An 18254-nucleotide genomic window follows, 5' to 3' on the forward strand; every position below is an offset into this window, starting at 1 on the left:
TGTTGCTGCTCTTAGTGTGGAATAATGTTCTTTAGACCAGGTGAAAGGAACTGGCACATAGTTTTGAATAAAACTGCCTCCAAGACAGGGTAGGTCCTGTCTCTTTCTCAGCATAGTGTGAAGTGCCTCTGTTATCCAAATATGCATGTGATGTGTTATTGCAGGGCAGTGCCAAGGGTTCCATCAGCTTCTCCAAGCCTTATCTTGGAAATAAACTAAGAAGCTTGGGACACCCCTTTCAAATCCCTAGTGCCCAGCCGACTGAGGCAGCTGTTCAGCTTCGCCATCGTCAACACACAGGGCCAGTGGCCAACATGATTGCAGGACCTACCGGTATCATTCTCATCTTGCACAAGAGACTCATAAGATGCATAGAAGCCGATGTTGGTGATGATAGCATCGCTGTGGAACACCACCGACATGCAGTTGTAGGAGGAGGTAAATATCGGGATCTTCCTGGAACAGAATCTCCCTAGCGAAAAAGATTTGCTTTGTGGGCCATCAAAGATTTCAATGAAGTCGTATGGACAGCCATAGAAATTTTCCATTCTGTGAAGTGAAACAGTATCATTCAGACTCAGTCCACTGGGGCTTTCTTCCCAGTAAGCATTGCCCAGATTCGTTCAGGAAGTGATCAGGGAAAAATTATCTGAAATCTACATCTCTTCAAACAGGTTACAGGAAATGATGACCCTACTGATGTGGGCAGTAAGTATCCTTCTATTTCTAAAAATCTTTTAATTTCTAAAGTTTTACTGCAGTGGAACTTTCTGAATATGTATTACAAGCATGTGGGATAGAATTTAAGTGGTATTGATAGGCACATGGTGAAAAGTAAAATCTTCTTCCACCCCTAACTACCGGTCCCCTCTTACTTCACTCCCCTTTCTACAAACAGGTTCGATGAACAGTTTCTGTGTATTCCTTCCAGAAATAGTCTATGCACAAAAGGGAGCCTCTGTACTACTGTCTGTGGCTTTCTTTCTTTTTTTTTTTTTTTTGAGATGGAGTCTCGCTGGAGTGCAGTGGCGTGATCTCGGCTCACTGCAAGCTCCGCCTCCTGAGTTCACGCCATTCTCCCGCCTCAGCCTCCCAAGTAGCTGGGACTACAGGCGCCTGCCACCACGCCTGGCTAATTTTTTGTATTTTTTTTTAGTAGATACGGGGTTTCATCGTGTTAGCCAGGATGGTCTCGATCTCCTGACATCGTGATCTGCCCGCCTTGGCCTCCCAAAGTGCTGGGATTACAGGTGTAAGCCACTGCACCCAGTCTGTGGCTTTCTTATAGCTCATTCCATAGCAAGACCTACTGTGAGTGCGACAGCAATATGTGGATGTACCAAAATCCATTTAACTAATTCCCTACAGATGGACAATTAGGTTGTTTCCAATGTATTGCTAGCATGAGACTGTGCCATGATTATTCTCAGTGCACATGAGACTTTATCTGTAGACCAAATTCCTGGAATTGGAATTGCTGGGTGAAAAGATCTGTGCATTTAAAATTTTAATCAATATTACAATGGGCCCTCAAGACCTAGCTCACTTTTGAAAATTAACTATGGATTTTTTTGGAAGGAAAGGGGAGGTAGGTAGTAAAACTGGAGTGCATAACTGAGTCAGGATGAAAGTAAAGGTGGGAAATATTTACTCACTTTACCACTTCAAACGTGAGTTTCACACGAGCCCCGATATCCACTTGTATGTCCCAAGCACATACCACATTTGTGGGGTAATTTTTAGGATACCAAGGACTGGAGAAGGAGCCTGAATTATTTGTAAGCAAACCGCCACAGTGGAAATTTTCATCTGTAACAAACAGTGAACAAACCCCATCAAAAGTGAGCATTTACCTCTGCCTGTGTTTTCAGGGGGTTCAAAAGGGGACAGAGTGAGGACAAAGGTAAGGAAGACTTGGTCTAGAGCTGCTTTGGCTGATAGCTGGAAAAGTTAGCTTTGGAAAGGACCCTGAGCTCCCAGTGCTGTCCTGTGGGCAATGAAGATTGTCAAATGTATTTTTGTGAGGAGAAAATGAGAGCGACATATGGTTGAAAGGACTTTATGAATCCATGTGCCCAATAGGTCTAAGCTTGTAGTGTAAAGGATAAGAGAGCAAAGACAATGAGACCACAAGCACCCTTTCTCAGCATCGAGTGGTATAAAATAGCTGGTGTTAGAAAACTCCTGGTTGTATTGTATGCAAATCTCAGCTGAAGTCAACACCAAGATAGCTTAAAATATCCAATTTACAGCTGAAATATTGGATTTGGTGAGAAATTTGTGCCAAATGGAGAACAAAGTAAATACAAAACTGTGTGAAGAGGTTCTAACAGCTTAGGTACCTGTAGGGGGGTTGTCGCCAGTGGAGTCTGCAGAGACACAGAGAAAAAGTGACACTGTAAGCAAGGACTTTTATCCAGAATGTTACTTGAAAATACTCAGAAACACTGACACTATAAAGCTGTGATTTCTCTGTGGCCCGATGGACAGAGATGCCTCTGGCTTCTCCAGGGTTTGGACACCTGCACACTCCATGCGTGGACTGGTGTCATTAGATACAACTTGTTGAGGGCTGACCTGGGATGTCTTCTTCCTTGTTCCCTCCAGCATCCTACAGTGTGAACATCCCTGTAGGCAGTTAACCCTCTCTTCACAGCAGATACTGAATGACCAGGGATTGCATTCCTGGTGAATCTGAACTTTCCCTCCCTCCTACCACTCCCCCATCCTCTACTGTCCCATGGCCTCGCCATTTTTGTCAACCCTACTGGGCTGCATTGCTCTTGTTAATTAACAACAGAGAATTTAACTGGACAGGGTCCCAACTTCAGGATGGAGGTGTAGCCAGGTTTCACTACATCAGGGACCTGGCAACAGGCAGAATTGTATAGAAAAGCCATACCTGTTGGTTCTGCATTTGGTTTGCCACCAATACCTATCCAAAGATAGAAGAAAGAATGAGAGATGGATTGAGTAAGGCAGTTACATAGCTCATACAAATACTGGGTTCTTTTTTCAGGATCAAGCGTGTTCTTTTCAGGGCAGTTGGGAATGTAGTATCAAAACCTATCAATGTTGGTTACAAGATTGGCAGTTCTTCAGTCTCATGATGGTGCAAGTGAAGCCTGGTATTTATTTGCTTTGGTCAGTTATTGGACTGAGTGAGCTTCAGACAGAGTTGAGCTGTCTTTAACACAGTACTTCTGGGAGGTGAAACGTATGTAGTCTGGACCTGTGTGTGATCTTGGATATGCCCTTGTGGCTGCATCAGTACAATGAGGATGCTAATAGTCTCTATTTATTAGTGGTGGTAGAGATTAAATGAGAATATGAAAGCACCAGTTTTATCTTAGAGCCTGGTATGGGTTCAGCACTTGTTAGACACCAGCTACTATTCCCAGTCAGGAGAGAGTGGGTTGTCACCAACACCATGGCTTATCGTTGCTGGAATAGGATGGCTTATGACAAACCCTCTATTTAATCACCACAACTTTTCGGGCGGGATCTTGAACAGGTGCAACAATTTAAGTGAAAGAACACTAACTCTTAAGCAAATTGACTTAAACAGCTGGATTGAAGCCCAGGGCTCATTTCTGAGTTACTGCCCGCTGCTGTTGACGTCTCCCTTCCCAGAAGTGGCTGGTGGGTGAGACTCTCTCTCAGAGGTGTGCTTTGTGCCCCCAGGTGCTCACCTGAGCAGATAACACTGGCATCCTCGTGGTGTCCACAGTTATGGGAGAACCACCCGTTGTGCACGCATTGCCACACTTTGGCTTCATTTCCTGTGCACTGCACATCATCCAGCACAATGTGGCCAGTGCCACCATCAAAGTAGCTCTGAACTGGGGCTAACAGTGCCTCACCGCAGCCAAGTTGCTGGCACACCACCCTGGCATCCATCAGGTCCCAGCTGTCATCACACACCGTGCCCCAGGTGCCGTTGTAGGAGACCTCCACCCGGCCCTCACACCTGTGGCTGCCATTCATCAGTCGCAGAGACATACCTGGGGGACAGGCAAATGGGGGCTTTTAAGCTGTGGTGATGTCTCCAGACTCTAGGACCTCTGCAGGTAGAAAATGTTATCTAGCACTTGGGCACCTATTCCTGTATTAGGCTGTTGGACTCTAGGCAGGGTGGCATTGGGTGCTGATTTGCCTGGAATAGTTCTTGTTTATGAACATTGTAGATCAATTAATGCCTGTTAATTATCTTAGGGTTCTTTTTAAGCTGTCAAAAGTATTCCAGTTGGAGGATAAATTACATGGTCACCCTTAGCATAAGCCACTGAAAGCTCTGAAGTGTTCCCCAGATCCTGCTGCAGAACCTAACAGGCCTCTAAGTGTTATAGGTGGTTTTTGCATTAAATTCAGCTTGAAGCAGGTGGTTAGTTGAGATAGTTTTGTCCCAGAAGGATTTTTCTATTGCATTTTCCTTTACTTCTTTGGAGAAGAAGGGGGCTGTCTTTTGGATCCATCTACACACACAGTTGATGCAAACTATGAGATTTCAGGCCATCTGTTTCTTCAGCCAGGATGCTTTAGTGTAGAAAACTGACAGGGAGTGGCAGAGCAGGGTGAGCGTGAGGTCGGGGGCTTTTAGTATCTGCATGGATATCACTCCAGATGTCATTAATAAAGGTCAGATTTAGAAAGCGTCTTCTCTCTTAAAAGGAAAGATCATAAATCAGATCTAACTTCCTCCCAAGGTATGTGTTAGGGTACCTACCGTTCTCTCTTTCATCTTGCCGAATGGTGTTGTACAGAGCATAAAACCCTGTGTTGGTGATCATGGCGTCGCTTCTGAACACTGTGGTCATGATGTTTGAAGAAGAGAGGAATGTGAGCTCTGCCCCAGCACAAAACCTGCCCATGGAGAGTGAGGCAGCCTGTCGTCCATCAAACACTTCAATAAAGTCGTAAGGACATCCAGAGATGTCCTCTAATCTGAGGACATGAAGGCAAAGTTAGTATCTCCAAGGAAATCTGCGAAATGTTTCAGATAGAGTCATCTTTTGCGTAGCATCCAGCCAAAAACTGCAGTCATCACTGCTCCACCCCCCACTCATCATTTGACCTATTGAATCTGCCCTTCCATCCTTTCCTACTGGGGCTGCCCCAGGTCTGTTGGGGTCTCATCTTCCACCCAGTCTATTTCAGTAGCTTCTGGTATTCTGGCTTTCAGTCTCTCCTATCTTCTTTCTCTCTACCTTTAGTGTCTCCTGAATGTCCCCCAACTCTTTAATTCAAATCTTGCTACTCTCTGGGGTGGTGGCAAATATCTGACAGTGCCTCATTGAGTTAAACTCTCCAGAAGACCCAGAGCAGGGAGAAATGGTGACAGCTCTAAGAGTTCCGAGGGCTCCTCCCACCAATGCTCCGACCTGCCCTGTTCAAACCAAGTGTTTCATCGATGTTTCATCCAACCTGGATGATCAGAGAAGCTGACCCTGGCCATCCTACCTGTGGCTGCCTTCTCCTTCTTTATTTTCTATCCTATTATCATGTATGTATATTTTTTTCTTCATAGCATTTTTCAATTTATCACTAGTTGAAATTGTCCATTGAGTCATTGGTTTATCTGAGTCCCATTTGTCTCATCATCTAGAATACAAACTCTGTGAGGGTAGAGATCTTGCATTTCTTGGTTGGCACTAGGAGCCTGTTTCTAGTCCAGGGCCTGCTCAATAAATTGAGTGGAGGCTCAATAAATATATGTTGAAAGAACATCAACATTGATCTAACATGATACAAGTATGAGATAGACATATTTGGATTTAAATAATAGTAAGTAGCCTTGAGTGCCTGTATGATACGTTCTCATTGCATAATATACATGAGATAGACATAATTACAGTTGTACACAAACTAAATACTGGATTTGAAAACCTACTTATCACAGAACACAAATGCTGCAGTGAAGTAAAAGCCAAGTACCCCAAAATAACCCATTTTTATTTTTATTTTTTTAAAGTAAGTGATCACATTTGTGTGTAAGGTGACAAGAGTGTGGCAGTAACAGGTGACACTGCAACCTGAGAAATCATTTCATCAGAAAACAGGGCATGCTTTAAATAGCAAGAATGAAACAGCATTAAGAGCAATGTCAAAAAGTGCCGTTACTTTTGCACCTACCTGATACTTTAAATATGGATATAATTTTTACAAATTGAGAGTGTAGCAGAGTCCTGTAGGTGCTGAACTATTTTAAAAAATGAAAGTAAGAGTCAGGGTAAATCAGGGTTTTTCAATCTCAGCGCTATCGATATTTGGTGCTGGGTAATTCTTTTCTGGACAGGGAGCTGGGGGAGCTGTCTTGTGCACTGCAGGACACTTAGCTGCATCTCTGGCCTCCACCCACTAGATGACAGTGGTGGTGCCTTCTAATTGTAACAATAAAAAATGTCTCCAGACCTAACCAAATGTCTTGTAGGGGTATATATCACTTCCAATTGAGAACTGGAATAACAATAAATAGTAAATAATAACCAATTTTATGTTCTGAGAAACAAAAAAAGCAAATTTCAATAAATCTAGACTTTTAACATCAAAATTCAGAAATCAGCCACTATGGTCTGGTTTTGGGCAACACCTTAAAAAGCTCCTTAATTTGTATACTCCAAAATTATAGTATGAAACTCATGTTAGAATAATAACTTTGACATTACAGGGGATGTGGGCCATTACAACTGTTTGGAATAACCATTTCCCAGAAGTGATAAAATGAAACTGTGCCCTAAAACATTAGAACCGTGAATTTCAAAGATTTGAAATACACGGTACCAACTCTTCTCACACTGCTTTCAACAAATACATGTATGTTGAATGAAGGAATAAATGTATGTTGAATCAATGAATGATAAATGCATTTTGCTTATACTGCATAATGCCCCCTGATATTAGCTTATGTCCTTTCTATAAAAAATTATGTAACCACCAAATAAAGCCAATGGAATTCGCCCCTCCTCCACTGAGTAACATTTTATGTTTTTAAAAGCAGCATTTAACCATTCAGATTCTCAACTGCTGTGGCCAATGACGACAGGTGGAAAGCAGTGGCAGAGGTCTGGGGCATACTGTGGGACAAAGTCAGGAAGAGAGAATGACCCAGGTGCAACTCAGTATAGCAAGATGAAACCGGAGTTAAACATTATCAGGAAAAGTAATATTTTTGTTTAAATGTTACTCATGTATATGTACGTATATATGAAAACATGTGTGTGTATATACACCTACATGCGTATAAATATACATTAAAATAGATACATTCCTTAAAAATGAGTGATGTAAGTTAAAGAAAGAAGTAGGAAGAACAAGGTGCATGATGAGGGGAATGAATGAACTGTTTAGTCTGTACAAGAAAATTCTTGGTAAGGACATGATAGAAATTCTTGACAAGAACAGGAAGCAGATTTGTGTAGCATCAGAGAGAAGAATGAAGATCAGACCATGAGGATGAGGAAGAATAGATCTGGGTTCAGATGGAGGAGGAAGCCTGTGTCTCAAACAGAACTCGTTAAGAGTTAAGGGGTGAGGTCTTCATGTGTGGGTTGCCCCAGCTACAGCTCAACCGTCTGGTGTCAGGGAGGCCCATGGAGTATTCTCTCATTGCATAGGAAGTTGAGCTAAGTGATTAAATGACTCTCCACAGCTCAGATGATCAGAGCAATTCTCGCCGAAAATGTGAAAGGATTTATCCCACAAAAGTCTACCTCGTTGAGGAAAGTATGGATTGAAATCTAAACTGGCCTTAAAAGTAGAGAAAGAAAACGTTGCTTACTTCAGGCTTGGGATTATCAGTTCTATGTGGAATTTCTCAGCCACATGTATCACCCAGACGCACTCCAAGTCGGTGGGGTAGTTTGTGGGGTACCAAGGGCTGGAGAAGGAACCTGAGAGATTTGAAATCACTCCTCCACAAGAGTTACTTCCTCCTGTAAAAGCAGATGAGAGACCCATGGTTGGTTTCTTTAGGCACACATGTTGCATTTTTCCAGATGTAGAATCCAGAATTCCATCAAGCTCAGCAGTGGAGTCACTAAATGGGGAACGATCACGCTGATGTAAACACAGTTGTGGCTTGGCTGGTGTGAGTGATTGTGCCACTGAGAGAGAATGAGGGAGGATGGAAGATGTATGATGGACAGGCAGGACCCTACAATTGATTGTGAGTGATATTGGAAATGGGATTGGACACATGCATGTAGTGTGTGTGTGTAGTGGGGGCAGCCTGTACTTCTTTAATGCTCTCCCCCGTCTCCTGCCTTGCAAACCAGCTCAGCTCAGATATTGACAACGCACCCATTTGTGAGGGCTCCATCCCACCCATTGCCCTTGTGGTAGCCAGGGCACACAGAAGTCCATTCTGCTTTTATGAATTATAAAAATAATTATCTGTAACTTAATACTGTATAGGTTATGCTTTCAATGAAAGAGAGTTACCTTGTGGTATAGGGGCTGGAGGAATGATATCTGCAAAAACCAAAACCATAGAAAATCAAGAGAGAGCTTAGCATCATAAAACCATCTTATACTTAAGCACAAATGAATGAGCCTATTTTTACCCTTGAGCTTTAATAAATGGTGTAGACACTTATTTCTCTTTTCTCCCTGATCTGGAATGGAGCCTCTGCCCTTCTTTCAGCTGACTCATGAGAAAATCACCAACCACACACAGTTACATGACTTGTTTTTTCTCATATGCTAGGTTCCACAATCCAAGGGCTATCCTTGGGTTGACCAGTTACTAGGAATTACAGTGACATCACTGGGCTTATGACCATACCACTAAGCCTGTAGAAATTTACCAAGTGCTGAAATTCAGAAAACTGAAAACCAGAAAGCTGAGAGCCAGGGTGGAGAAAGGCAGGTTGGATAAGTGTTCCATTGGAGAAAGATGGACCTTAATGGGGAGGTCCAATGAGTGCTTAAGGTCCCTTCTTTTTCCTTTATTGTGTCCTCTTGGCTTTGATTTCTATGTGGCATACACAGTTGTCCCTCAATATCTATGGGGGATTGGTTCCAAGACTCCCCAAGGATATCAAAATCTGTGGACGTTCAAGTCTCATATAAAACAAAGGAGTATTCACATAGAACCTATGCTCATCCTCCATTATACTTTAAATCATCTCTGGATGACTTATAATACCTAATACAATGTATTATAACACTATGCAAATAGTTGTTACATTGCATCATCCAGGGAATAAAGACACGAAAAAAGTCTGTACATGTTCAATACAGATGTAACTAAATATTTTCGATCCACAGTTGGTTGAATCCACAGATGTGAGATCATGGATACAGAAGGCCTGCTGTACATCTATATTCTATGTGTGTCCTCAATACCTTCTGCATAGCAGGTGCTGAGGGGAGGGCAGCCATGAAAGCCTGCTCATGAGAATGCTGGTAATTGTTTGGATTTTACACCAAGCGTTTAGTGGGGGAGGAATTTGAAGCAAACATGTCAGATGTACTTGAGAATTCCTTTATTCCCATTGTCTTGCTCCTTGGCCAGCACCACAGCAAGGTGCAGAGCGGTGAAAGTAATGGACACGGTCAACTTACCTGTCATTAGTCCTTTGCCAGAAGAAGTGTAGTATATCACTGGAATACATTTTTCACTAAAAGTGGCTCAGAAGCAATTTTCTTTTGTTAAAATGCTTGATATGCAATATTTATCTCAGAGTATTAAATGACAAAAGCCTTATATTTTTGTGTCTTGGTAGGTATACAATGTTCTATCAATAAGAATTTTTTTTGATTCATGCTTACAGTGGGATACTATTTAGACATAGGTGGTTGCATTTCCCTCCATAGTTTCCTTAATCCCATGACCCATTCTCTTTTCCAGCCAGCTACGCATCTCTGCCTCAGAAAATGGATATTACAGCAGAGGGAAGACAGAAAGGCTTTCTGAGATTTGAAGCCTCAGGCTCCAAGAGGACTTGGGCCTAGAGCTGTTGATGAACTGAAAACCATCCCCTCTCCTCCTGCTGTCTTTTCCTCCTCCCAGGGCCCAGGCCAGAACAGACTCCTCACTGGGGAAGAAGAGGAAAGCCAGAGGGAATCAAAGAGAGTGTAGCTGCTTGTTAAACCCAAGAAAGCGTTCTGTGCACTCTGCCTCCTCTCCAGAGCTCCTCTCCAGAGCAGCTACATAATCATGGGTCTCAGGGCAAAATGAAAATGTGGGGTCCTGGCCAGGAGTGGGGAAATCACTTTCCCCTTCCTACAGGTTACTGCCCCAACCCATGGCAGCTGGGCAGCCCACAAGGAATGGAGGTTTCCATCTTGGGACACACTTGGGACCTAGAATGGAATGGGCAAGAGACCTCCACAGAGTGTCCTGGCAAGTGTGCCACGGTTCTGCCAGCCCAGGATAGGGACAGCTGCCATCTACCTTGTTGGGCCCTGAAATGCCACAAAATGCATCCCTGACCCCGATAGCTTCCTAGTGTCCAGGCCCCTCCTGGGGGAAGAGTGTGGCAGCAGTCACTGGGCAGAGTTAAGGAAGAGGCTGGGCAGGGCCCAGAGGCCCAGGGAGCAGAGAAGGGGGCCGCTGAGAACCCTTCCCCGGGAAGCAGGAGGCTGCAGGAGGCAGGACCCCACATGCTTCAGAATCTTGAGTTCGGGAGAAGGTCACTGCTACACACTGACTTTGAGTAGGTTACCGGTAAGTCCACTCTGCTATGTTGGCTAAGCCAGGAGACCCACGGAAGAGCCGTAAATGGTTTACTTCTCATCAGCAGTCTGCTTTTGACTCACTGGGAGACAGTTTGGCATCTGATGTATCTTTTCTTTCCTGCATACTTTCATTTTCTAACCCATGTCCCTAAAAGACAACATTTCCAGGGTCTCTCGTCTCCCTATTGACCTTCTTCTCAGCCATAGTGACTCAGTCTTTCTCCATCTTTCTCCTCCTGCCCTCCCTTGCTCTGCCACTAGAAGACGGTTTTGGATATGAGCCCATTTGGGAAATGTGGCTTTTAGCTCCTTGCCTGAGCACTGGTTCTCCACCTTGGCTGCACATTGGAATCACATGGGGAGCTTCAGATATCACTGATGGCTGGGAGTGACCTCAGAGACTCTAAGGTGACAGGTCAGGGATGCAGCCTGGGCACCAGGAATTTCAAAAACTTTCTGAGTGATTCTAGTGTGCAGCCAGAATTGGGAACCACCAGCCTAGTCATCGTCTACCAGTGTCTAGGTCAGGAGAGAGGTTACTTTTTTTCTTTAACTTTGCCAAGATAGTGCAAATTTAGTGTTGGTTCTACCTGGGGGTGCAGGAGTCACATCTGGAGCCCAGTCCCCAGCATCTGCATGCATACAAGAAAAATTTAGATTAATCTAACTTACATTCTATGAAGACAAAGAAATGGTGACTTTCTAGTGTGGGCAGTTCTCAAGCAGGCAGGTCCCATGTTACATAAGCAAAAATGAGGGCATGGTTAGACCTGGAAAAGCAGTTCCAGAAATGGAAGAGGTGCAGAGAACAGGGGCAGCCAATTGTGTGGCTTTGCTGTGTTTGTCCTCAGAATGGAGCCAGGCTCACAGCATTCTCTGTCTACCCGGCCAAAGGGACATTCATCTGTTGGGCCACTGTCCCAAAATTCCCTGGCCCCACTCCGTGCATGGCCTTCATCCATCACTAGGATGTCTTTGGGTGAAAGATCAGAAAGAAGCTATCATGGAAGGAGAGGCTACCTGAGCAGACGACACTGGCATCCTCATGATGGCCGCAGTTGTCGTCTGACCAGCCAGAGCTGGGGCACTGGCCAAGGTGGTTCTCACTTCCTGAACACTGAATGTTGTCTAGAAGGATGTCTCCAGAGCCTGGGCCAAAGTGGGCCTTTCCAGGAGCAGCAATGGCCCAATCACACCCGAGCTGCTGGCATACAACCTCAGCTTCATTCAGATCCCACAGGTCACCACAGACAGCGCCCCAGGAGCCCTTGTGTAGGACCTCCACATGTCCTGAGCACTGGCCAGAGCCACCCACCAGCCACAACTCTGGTCCATCTTCTAAACAGAGCAAGATTTTATTTTTGAGTTTGATAAGTTTTAGGTAGCAAGTGATTTCTAGCTTCTGTGTTTGTGGCTAAGGCAAACACAAAAGCAAAATCTTAAAGCTGAATGATTTAATCAGGCTTAAGGGCTTCAGAGTGAGACAGGAAGTGGGTCTGAATTCTTGTTCTATGGCTTCCTAGTTGTGTAAACTTTGATAGGTGACTGTCTCCCTGAGCCTCAGTTTTATCACCTGTAAAATAAGGACTCTAGCAGCATCTAGAGGGGATGCTACCAATGAGAGTGTGGTCAGCACCCAGCACGTCAGGTTTACTGCAGATCTTGACATATGGTTTTTGTGTCACAATGCCGGGTTATGGGACAGCAGGTTCCCAGCTGCCTTTTTGTATATGTCTTGGATAAGGGTAGATTTAATCCCCTGAAAGGCACCTGGACCACAAGGGTGACTGTGACTTCAGAAAACACAGTGGCAATGCTCTATCTGGACTGAAGGGCTGTGGCCAATTAGAGTTATCTGCTATCTCTGGAGGCACTGTAAGGACAGCCTCCCCTTACTGTGTCCACTGACTCTGTTACTTTGGCCTTCTTTCTGTTTCTCCAACATGCCCAACTCTTTTCTCTGCCTGTAATGCTTTTCTATGTCATTCATCACATGCCACGTCTTCAGAGATGCCATCTGTTCTCATCCAGCCCATAGTAGCACCTACTCCACTCCAGGAATCCTCTACTTTCCCACCTGGCTCCTTATTCCCAGTCTTCACCTCTGTCCTTTATCATCCTTACCCCAAAACCAGTTTGTTTATTTCCTTGTTTATTGTGTTTTGATCCTCTCTCGCTTACCCACGTCCACACTAGAGTATAAACTCCAAGAGGGCAGGGAGCTGTACTGTGCTCCCACACTTACAACTGGACCTGGTATATAATAGGACCTCTGTAACTATTGTTGAATGGCTAAATGGTGGTCTTGAGTTAATGAGTGTCTGTATTTCAAATGTTGGAGCTTACCTTGCTTCTCCAGGGCAGAGTTTCAAACATTGCTTTGAGGGTGAAATATATAAGGAATTTCCTTACTCAGATACAAGCAAACCCCAAACCACATCCAGGGACTTACTATCTGACTTTCTGGTGGCCTAAAAGAATTACTGGGGTTTCTGCAGGGGCAGCCCCTCAACATCAGAAGTCTCACAGTTGGCAGGCAGTGTGCTTGCAGTGTGCAAATTGGACCTGGCTTTGGAATGACTGCCTGCAGGGTCATGGCTAACAGGAATCCCTAAGCCTCTCGTTTGGGTGAGACTAGGTTTCAATGTATGCAAGGTGTAAAATGGGCCAGCTAGTGGAGGAGGTGGAGTCTTGTCATACGAGTGTTGCACTTCCACATTTCAGCACTCCGGACAGTTCCCAAGAAGCTGTGGATAGTAGATGCAGCCCCAAGACCCTTTATAGCAACCAGCTTTTGCCTGCAGGCAGTAGCAGCCTGGCCACTCACACACAGAATGCACATGACTGCCTCATTGTAGCTCCCATGTGGCCTTCATGTTGGGAAAATCTAGCAACTATAGAGTAGGATTAATGAAGCCAAGTGTGGGGGTCTTAAAAGACTGAATCCCAGAGCTCTACTGGTAAGGGATTCTCTGAAGTTAGAAACTGTTCTGTCTTTTAACCACCAAAAACTACTTGAAGTTTTCTACCTGACTGCCTTGCACCCTGCGGAATGGCATTGAAAAGAGCATAAAAGCCAGTGTTTGTTTTCATGGAATCACTTTGGAACACCACTGTCATGATGTGTGAGGAGGAGAAGAAGATCACAGTTTCAGGGGCACAGAACTTCCCCATGGAGAGTGAGGCAATCCTGGGACCATTGAAGATTTCAACGGAGTCATAGGGACATCCAGGGATATCTTCCAGCCTGCGTTGAATAGACATGGAGGGGTAGTGGCAGATTAGAAACTTCCTAGAATTTAATGCTAAAAAAGTGTGACAATCATAGAGATTAACTATTTGGATTATATTTAAATTGCACACTGAAATGTAAAATATTAATTAATTTTTTTCAGATGACCTATCACAACTCTGTTTTCTTTGGCTAAGGAATGTGGGGGGCTTTCAGCTACAATCTTGTAACAGAATTCTTAAAATTATAATGGTTTTGGCCAATCATAACCTACCTAGGAAATACTATTTTACTATTAGGAAATACTAGTTTACACTGCAACTAAATTCATAACAGTCAGATCACCCCAATGATCAGCATGTAACAGACATCACAGCCAGATTTTTCCTACTTCTGTATTTCACAATAATTGCCATACTCAAATTCTTGGGTAGGAAAAAACTTGATTTCAAAATAAAAGTGGTGACAGGATACAGAAGAATATTTGTAGTATGGCAATTATTCAGGAGGAAGTTAAGGGGAAGCAATTTTGAAGGAGCAGAGAATGGATAACATAATAGAATTTGGAGGTGTGGGTAAAAGGTCCTTACCTCATTGTGGCTAATTGTGTCCCTAGGGTTTTAGTCAACAAATGTAACATGTCCTGAGGCATTTTTGGCTTAGTGCACGGCTGTGGTATAGTCATTATGGAACACAATTCATTGCATGCCTGGAGCTAATGGTCATGGAATTCCACAGTCTTGCTGTGTTTGTAACATGATGTGTGTCATGCACAAGAAGAAGGGCTTCATGCAGACTCTTTTACAGACCCACATATTGGTGAACAGATGGGGCACTGACATCAGACAGATCTAGATGGGCTGGCCTTGGGCAAATTAATTATCCTCTCTGAGTCTCAGGCTCCTTATCTCTAATGGAGATGACAAAGACATCTATCTTTGGACTGTATAATCCTGGAATACGACAAAGCATACAAAGTCTGGGCCAGCATTAAAATGTCAGCTGTTATTTTATGTCATAGAGATAAAAATGTCAGTGACTTTGTAATATTTATTCTCTTTATGTCAGAGATAAGGCAGTGACACCAATGTCTCCTCTTACTTTGCAGAACATTTGGAAGATGCAGGTCCCAAAGCTGGAGTGGTTGGCTAATGTGTGTATGAAAATTCTCTTACTGTTTAAAATTTGGATTCAAATAAGAAAGTCTCAGAGGACAAATACTGATACCCAGTGTACAATAAGGGCAAAGCTGTTGAGGATTTTTGTGATATTTTTAGAAAAAAAAAGAAACACTATCAAAATATGTTAATAAACCACTTACTGGATTTTTCAACTTAGAAGTAACTCATTGGATAGTGCCACAGAGTTAACCCAAAATTTGACTTGGAAAGACTATAGAATGTTGGGTTCTTCTGCTTTCACTCTTAAATGTTTCCACTAAAAGAAATACCTTTAATATGATTTCACAAATCAATATTCTTATTTACATAGAACGTTCTCTTTAAAAGTTTTCTTACTTCAAACTTAGAATTATGAGTTCTATGCGAAATTTTGTATCCACGTGGATCTCCCAAACACACTGGATGTCTGTTGGGTAGTTTTCTGGATACTGTGGACTAGAAAATGAGCCAGAGAGACTAGAAGTGACCCCTCCACAAGAGTTACTTCCTCCTGAAACAACAGGAAAAATGGTGTCAGAATGTGTTCATTTGGCATCACTGTGTACTCCTAATAAAGACCAGCTTACACGCAGTGGTCTGGTGGAATGAGGCACCATTGGCCTGCGTGGGCATGCACAAGCGATCTGAGCAGACCTTTAGCTTAAATGTTTCTTGGGAAGGAGAGTCTATTCAATCTAATTCTGATGAAGCAAAAAGCATCAATGTGTGAAAGTTCCCTGCTTTTCCCTCTCTCTCAGCACCTGATAAAGAAAATGTCCAATTTGTCCTTTCTGCTTACAGTTTTCTCCCCCTCTCTAAAGTAGGGGTTTTGCTTGCTGGGGAGGGACAGAGTAATAAGAGACCGGAAGGAGAGATGAAGAAATAGAGACCACATGTGCTTGGGAAAGGGGAGAGTTTGGGGAGGTTTGGGGAGCAAGAGGTTCTAGAATAACTTTGGGTTCTGATGAATCGTAGGTAACGGGAAAGGGACACTGATCTGTTAGGGGATGTTATGACCAGCACCTTCTTTAAGTACTCTTCCTCACTTTTGCTCGGTAGATTATGTTTCCTTTAACTCAGATATTTAGTCTGAGACTGGAACTTGCAGGATTTTGGATTTATAAGGGTTAAACAAGATAACAGTAAAATCTAATAGTTTGATGTACGTTGTCATATTAGCATGACAGATACACACACATCCATGTATGTATTTAAAACAGGATTTCACACAAAGAAGCAGAAAACCTTGAATCATCAAAGTATTTTAGAGGAAATGTGAAAGTACAATATTCTTTATTGACCTTGTCCCTAAACTATGAAGATGCTTAACTTTTCTACTTTCTCTTCCCCTTGGCCAACTTGTGATCCTCCCAGAATCCCACAGATTCCTGTCTTTCCTGAGATGGATGGCAGGAAGCGATGATGCTCCTAGTCATCTGGTAGTTTTTATCACTGACTGCATTTGTAAGCTACAATAATGAGGCCAGGCGGGCTGACACTGAAACTTCTGGGAGTTTGACCTTCTGAAATCTCTACATGTGGCAGGGGATAATGGACTGGTGCCTTCTACAGGACTGTACCCAAACATGGCAGGCTGAGTATGGACCAGATGTCCGACCTGGGCAGATATACATCCCGCTTCCCAGCCTGATCCTCTTGTTGTAAAGTCACTATTTTTCACAGAGTATATTACACAGAATGGCAGCAGAGAAGCAGACCCCTTGCCCACACTGTGCCAGGCTCCATTGTGAAATGTCCTGGGCACACTGCCCAGCATTTGCCATGATAGTTCTCTTGACATGGAATGACTATTTCAATTTAAAATAAATGGCTACCTCTGATGGGATCCTGAGAAGCTGTAGAAGAACCTGAAAGGGAAAAAAAGGCAGATAATGATGACATCCAGATGAAAATACGTAGTCTTATTTACAAATCAGTGAAATGTAAAGGGTTTCCTTAGAAACATCAATATACTTAGTGCAAACTGAGGAGAGTTTGCACTGAAAGTGCTGAGTGAATATTTCCTGTGGTTCTGTGGCAGGTAAGAGAAGGCCACAAATTCTCAGACATGCCTCCTGTCACAGGTGGGGTCTAAGTTCCCTCCCTTGAACTTGGGTGGGTTCTGTGACTGCTTTGACCAACAGAATATGGCAGGAATGGCTCTGCACGTTAAGAGACTGGTGGCTTCCACCTCCCATCTCTGGGAAAACTGACTTGCTCATGTAGTCCTGGGCCACCTTACAAGAAGTCTGAGTGTGGCCAGGTGTGGTGGCTTACGCCTGTAATCCCTGTACTTTGGGAGGCCAAGGCGGGTAGATCACCTGAGGTCAGGAGTACGAAGACAAGCCTGGCCAACATGGTGAAACTCCCTCTGTACTAAAAATACAAAAATTAGCCAGGCATGGTAGCGGGCGCCTATAATCCCAGCTACTCTGGAGGCTGAGGCATGAGAATTGTTTGAACCCGGGGGATGGAGGTTGCAGTGAGCTGAGATTGCGCCACTTCACTCCAGCCTGGGCAAAAGAGCGAAACTCCATTAAAAAAAAAAAAAAAAAAGAAGTCTGAGTGTGCATGGTCTCTCAGCAGGGTAATCAGACTTCTTGTAACCTGAGACCACCTAAAAAGGAAGAGGGCTGTGACTGAGCCTGTCCTTCCAGCCGACCCCACCAAGGCACCAACCGTATGAGTGAAGCTGTCTTGAATTCTCTAGACCAGTCATCAGATGAACTCCACTGAGCAACCTTGCTCAATGCTCTGTGGAGCAGAAGGGTCTCCCAGCTGAGCCCGGCTTGAATTCCTGACCCTCAAAGACATGGCATACATCTAAATGGTGGTTGCTTTAAATTGCTAAGTTTTGGGGAGCAATAGAAAACCAGAATGGCTCCTTTCACTCAATCTCATTTTTCTCATTTCCCTGCCATCCATAAAATGAGAAAACTACAGATCAGTCTTCATTGGAATATCCACTGCCCTTGACCCTAACCATGACCCTTTAACTTTAGACAATCCCTCCCTTCTCACTTGTGGTCCCAATAGGTAAATCTGGCCTTCCCTCAAGAACACCAGGACACATCGAGGTCTTCTCCAGGCAAGTTCCCAAGAGAGATGCTTCTGCCAATGGCTGGTGGCTTGTCTTTGTTTACTGAGGCTGTGTAGGGGACAGCCAGGTTCATTCAAAGGGC

The 18254-nt window shown here is 43.8% G+C and overlaps 1 protein-coding gene across 1 annotated transcript in view; it reads right to left on the bottom strand.

Annotated features, from left to right (window-relative positions):
- Positions 1-1185: 1185 nt before the first annotated feature.
- LOC103887785 (putative DMBT1-like protein) overlaps positions 1186-18254 on the bottom strand; it is a 34173-nt gene continuing 17104 nt past the window's right edge. The window contains exons 6-7 of the mRNA XM_021942977.2: positions 16908-16940; positions 1186-15583 (exon numbers count right to left, since the gene is read on the bottom strand). Of these exons, the coding sequence (XP_021798669.1) occupies positions 15426-15583; positions 16908-16940 (191 nt within the window). The 3' untranslated portion in view covers positions 1186-15425. The remainder of the gene's footprint in view (positions 15584-16907; positions 16941-18254) is intronic.

This window comes from Papio anubis, chromosome 11, assembly GCF_008728515.1.
Source record: "Papio anubis isolate 15944 chromosome 11, Panubis1.0, whole genome shotgun sequence".
NCBI lineage: Eukaryota > Metazoa > Chordata > Mammalia > Primates > Cercopithecidae > Papio > Papio anubis.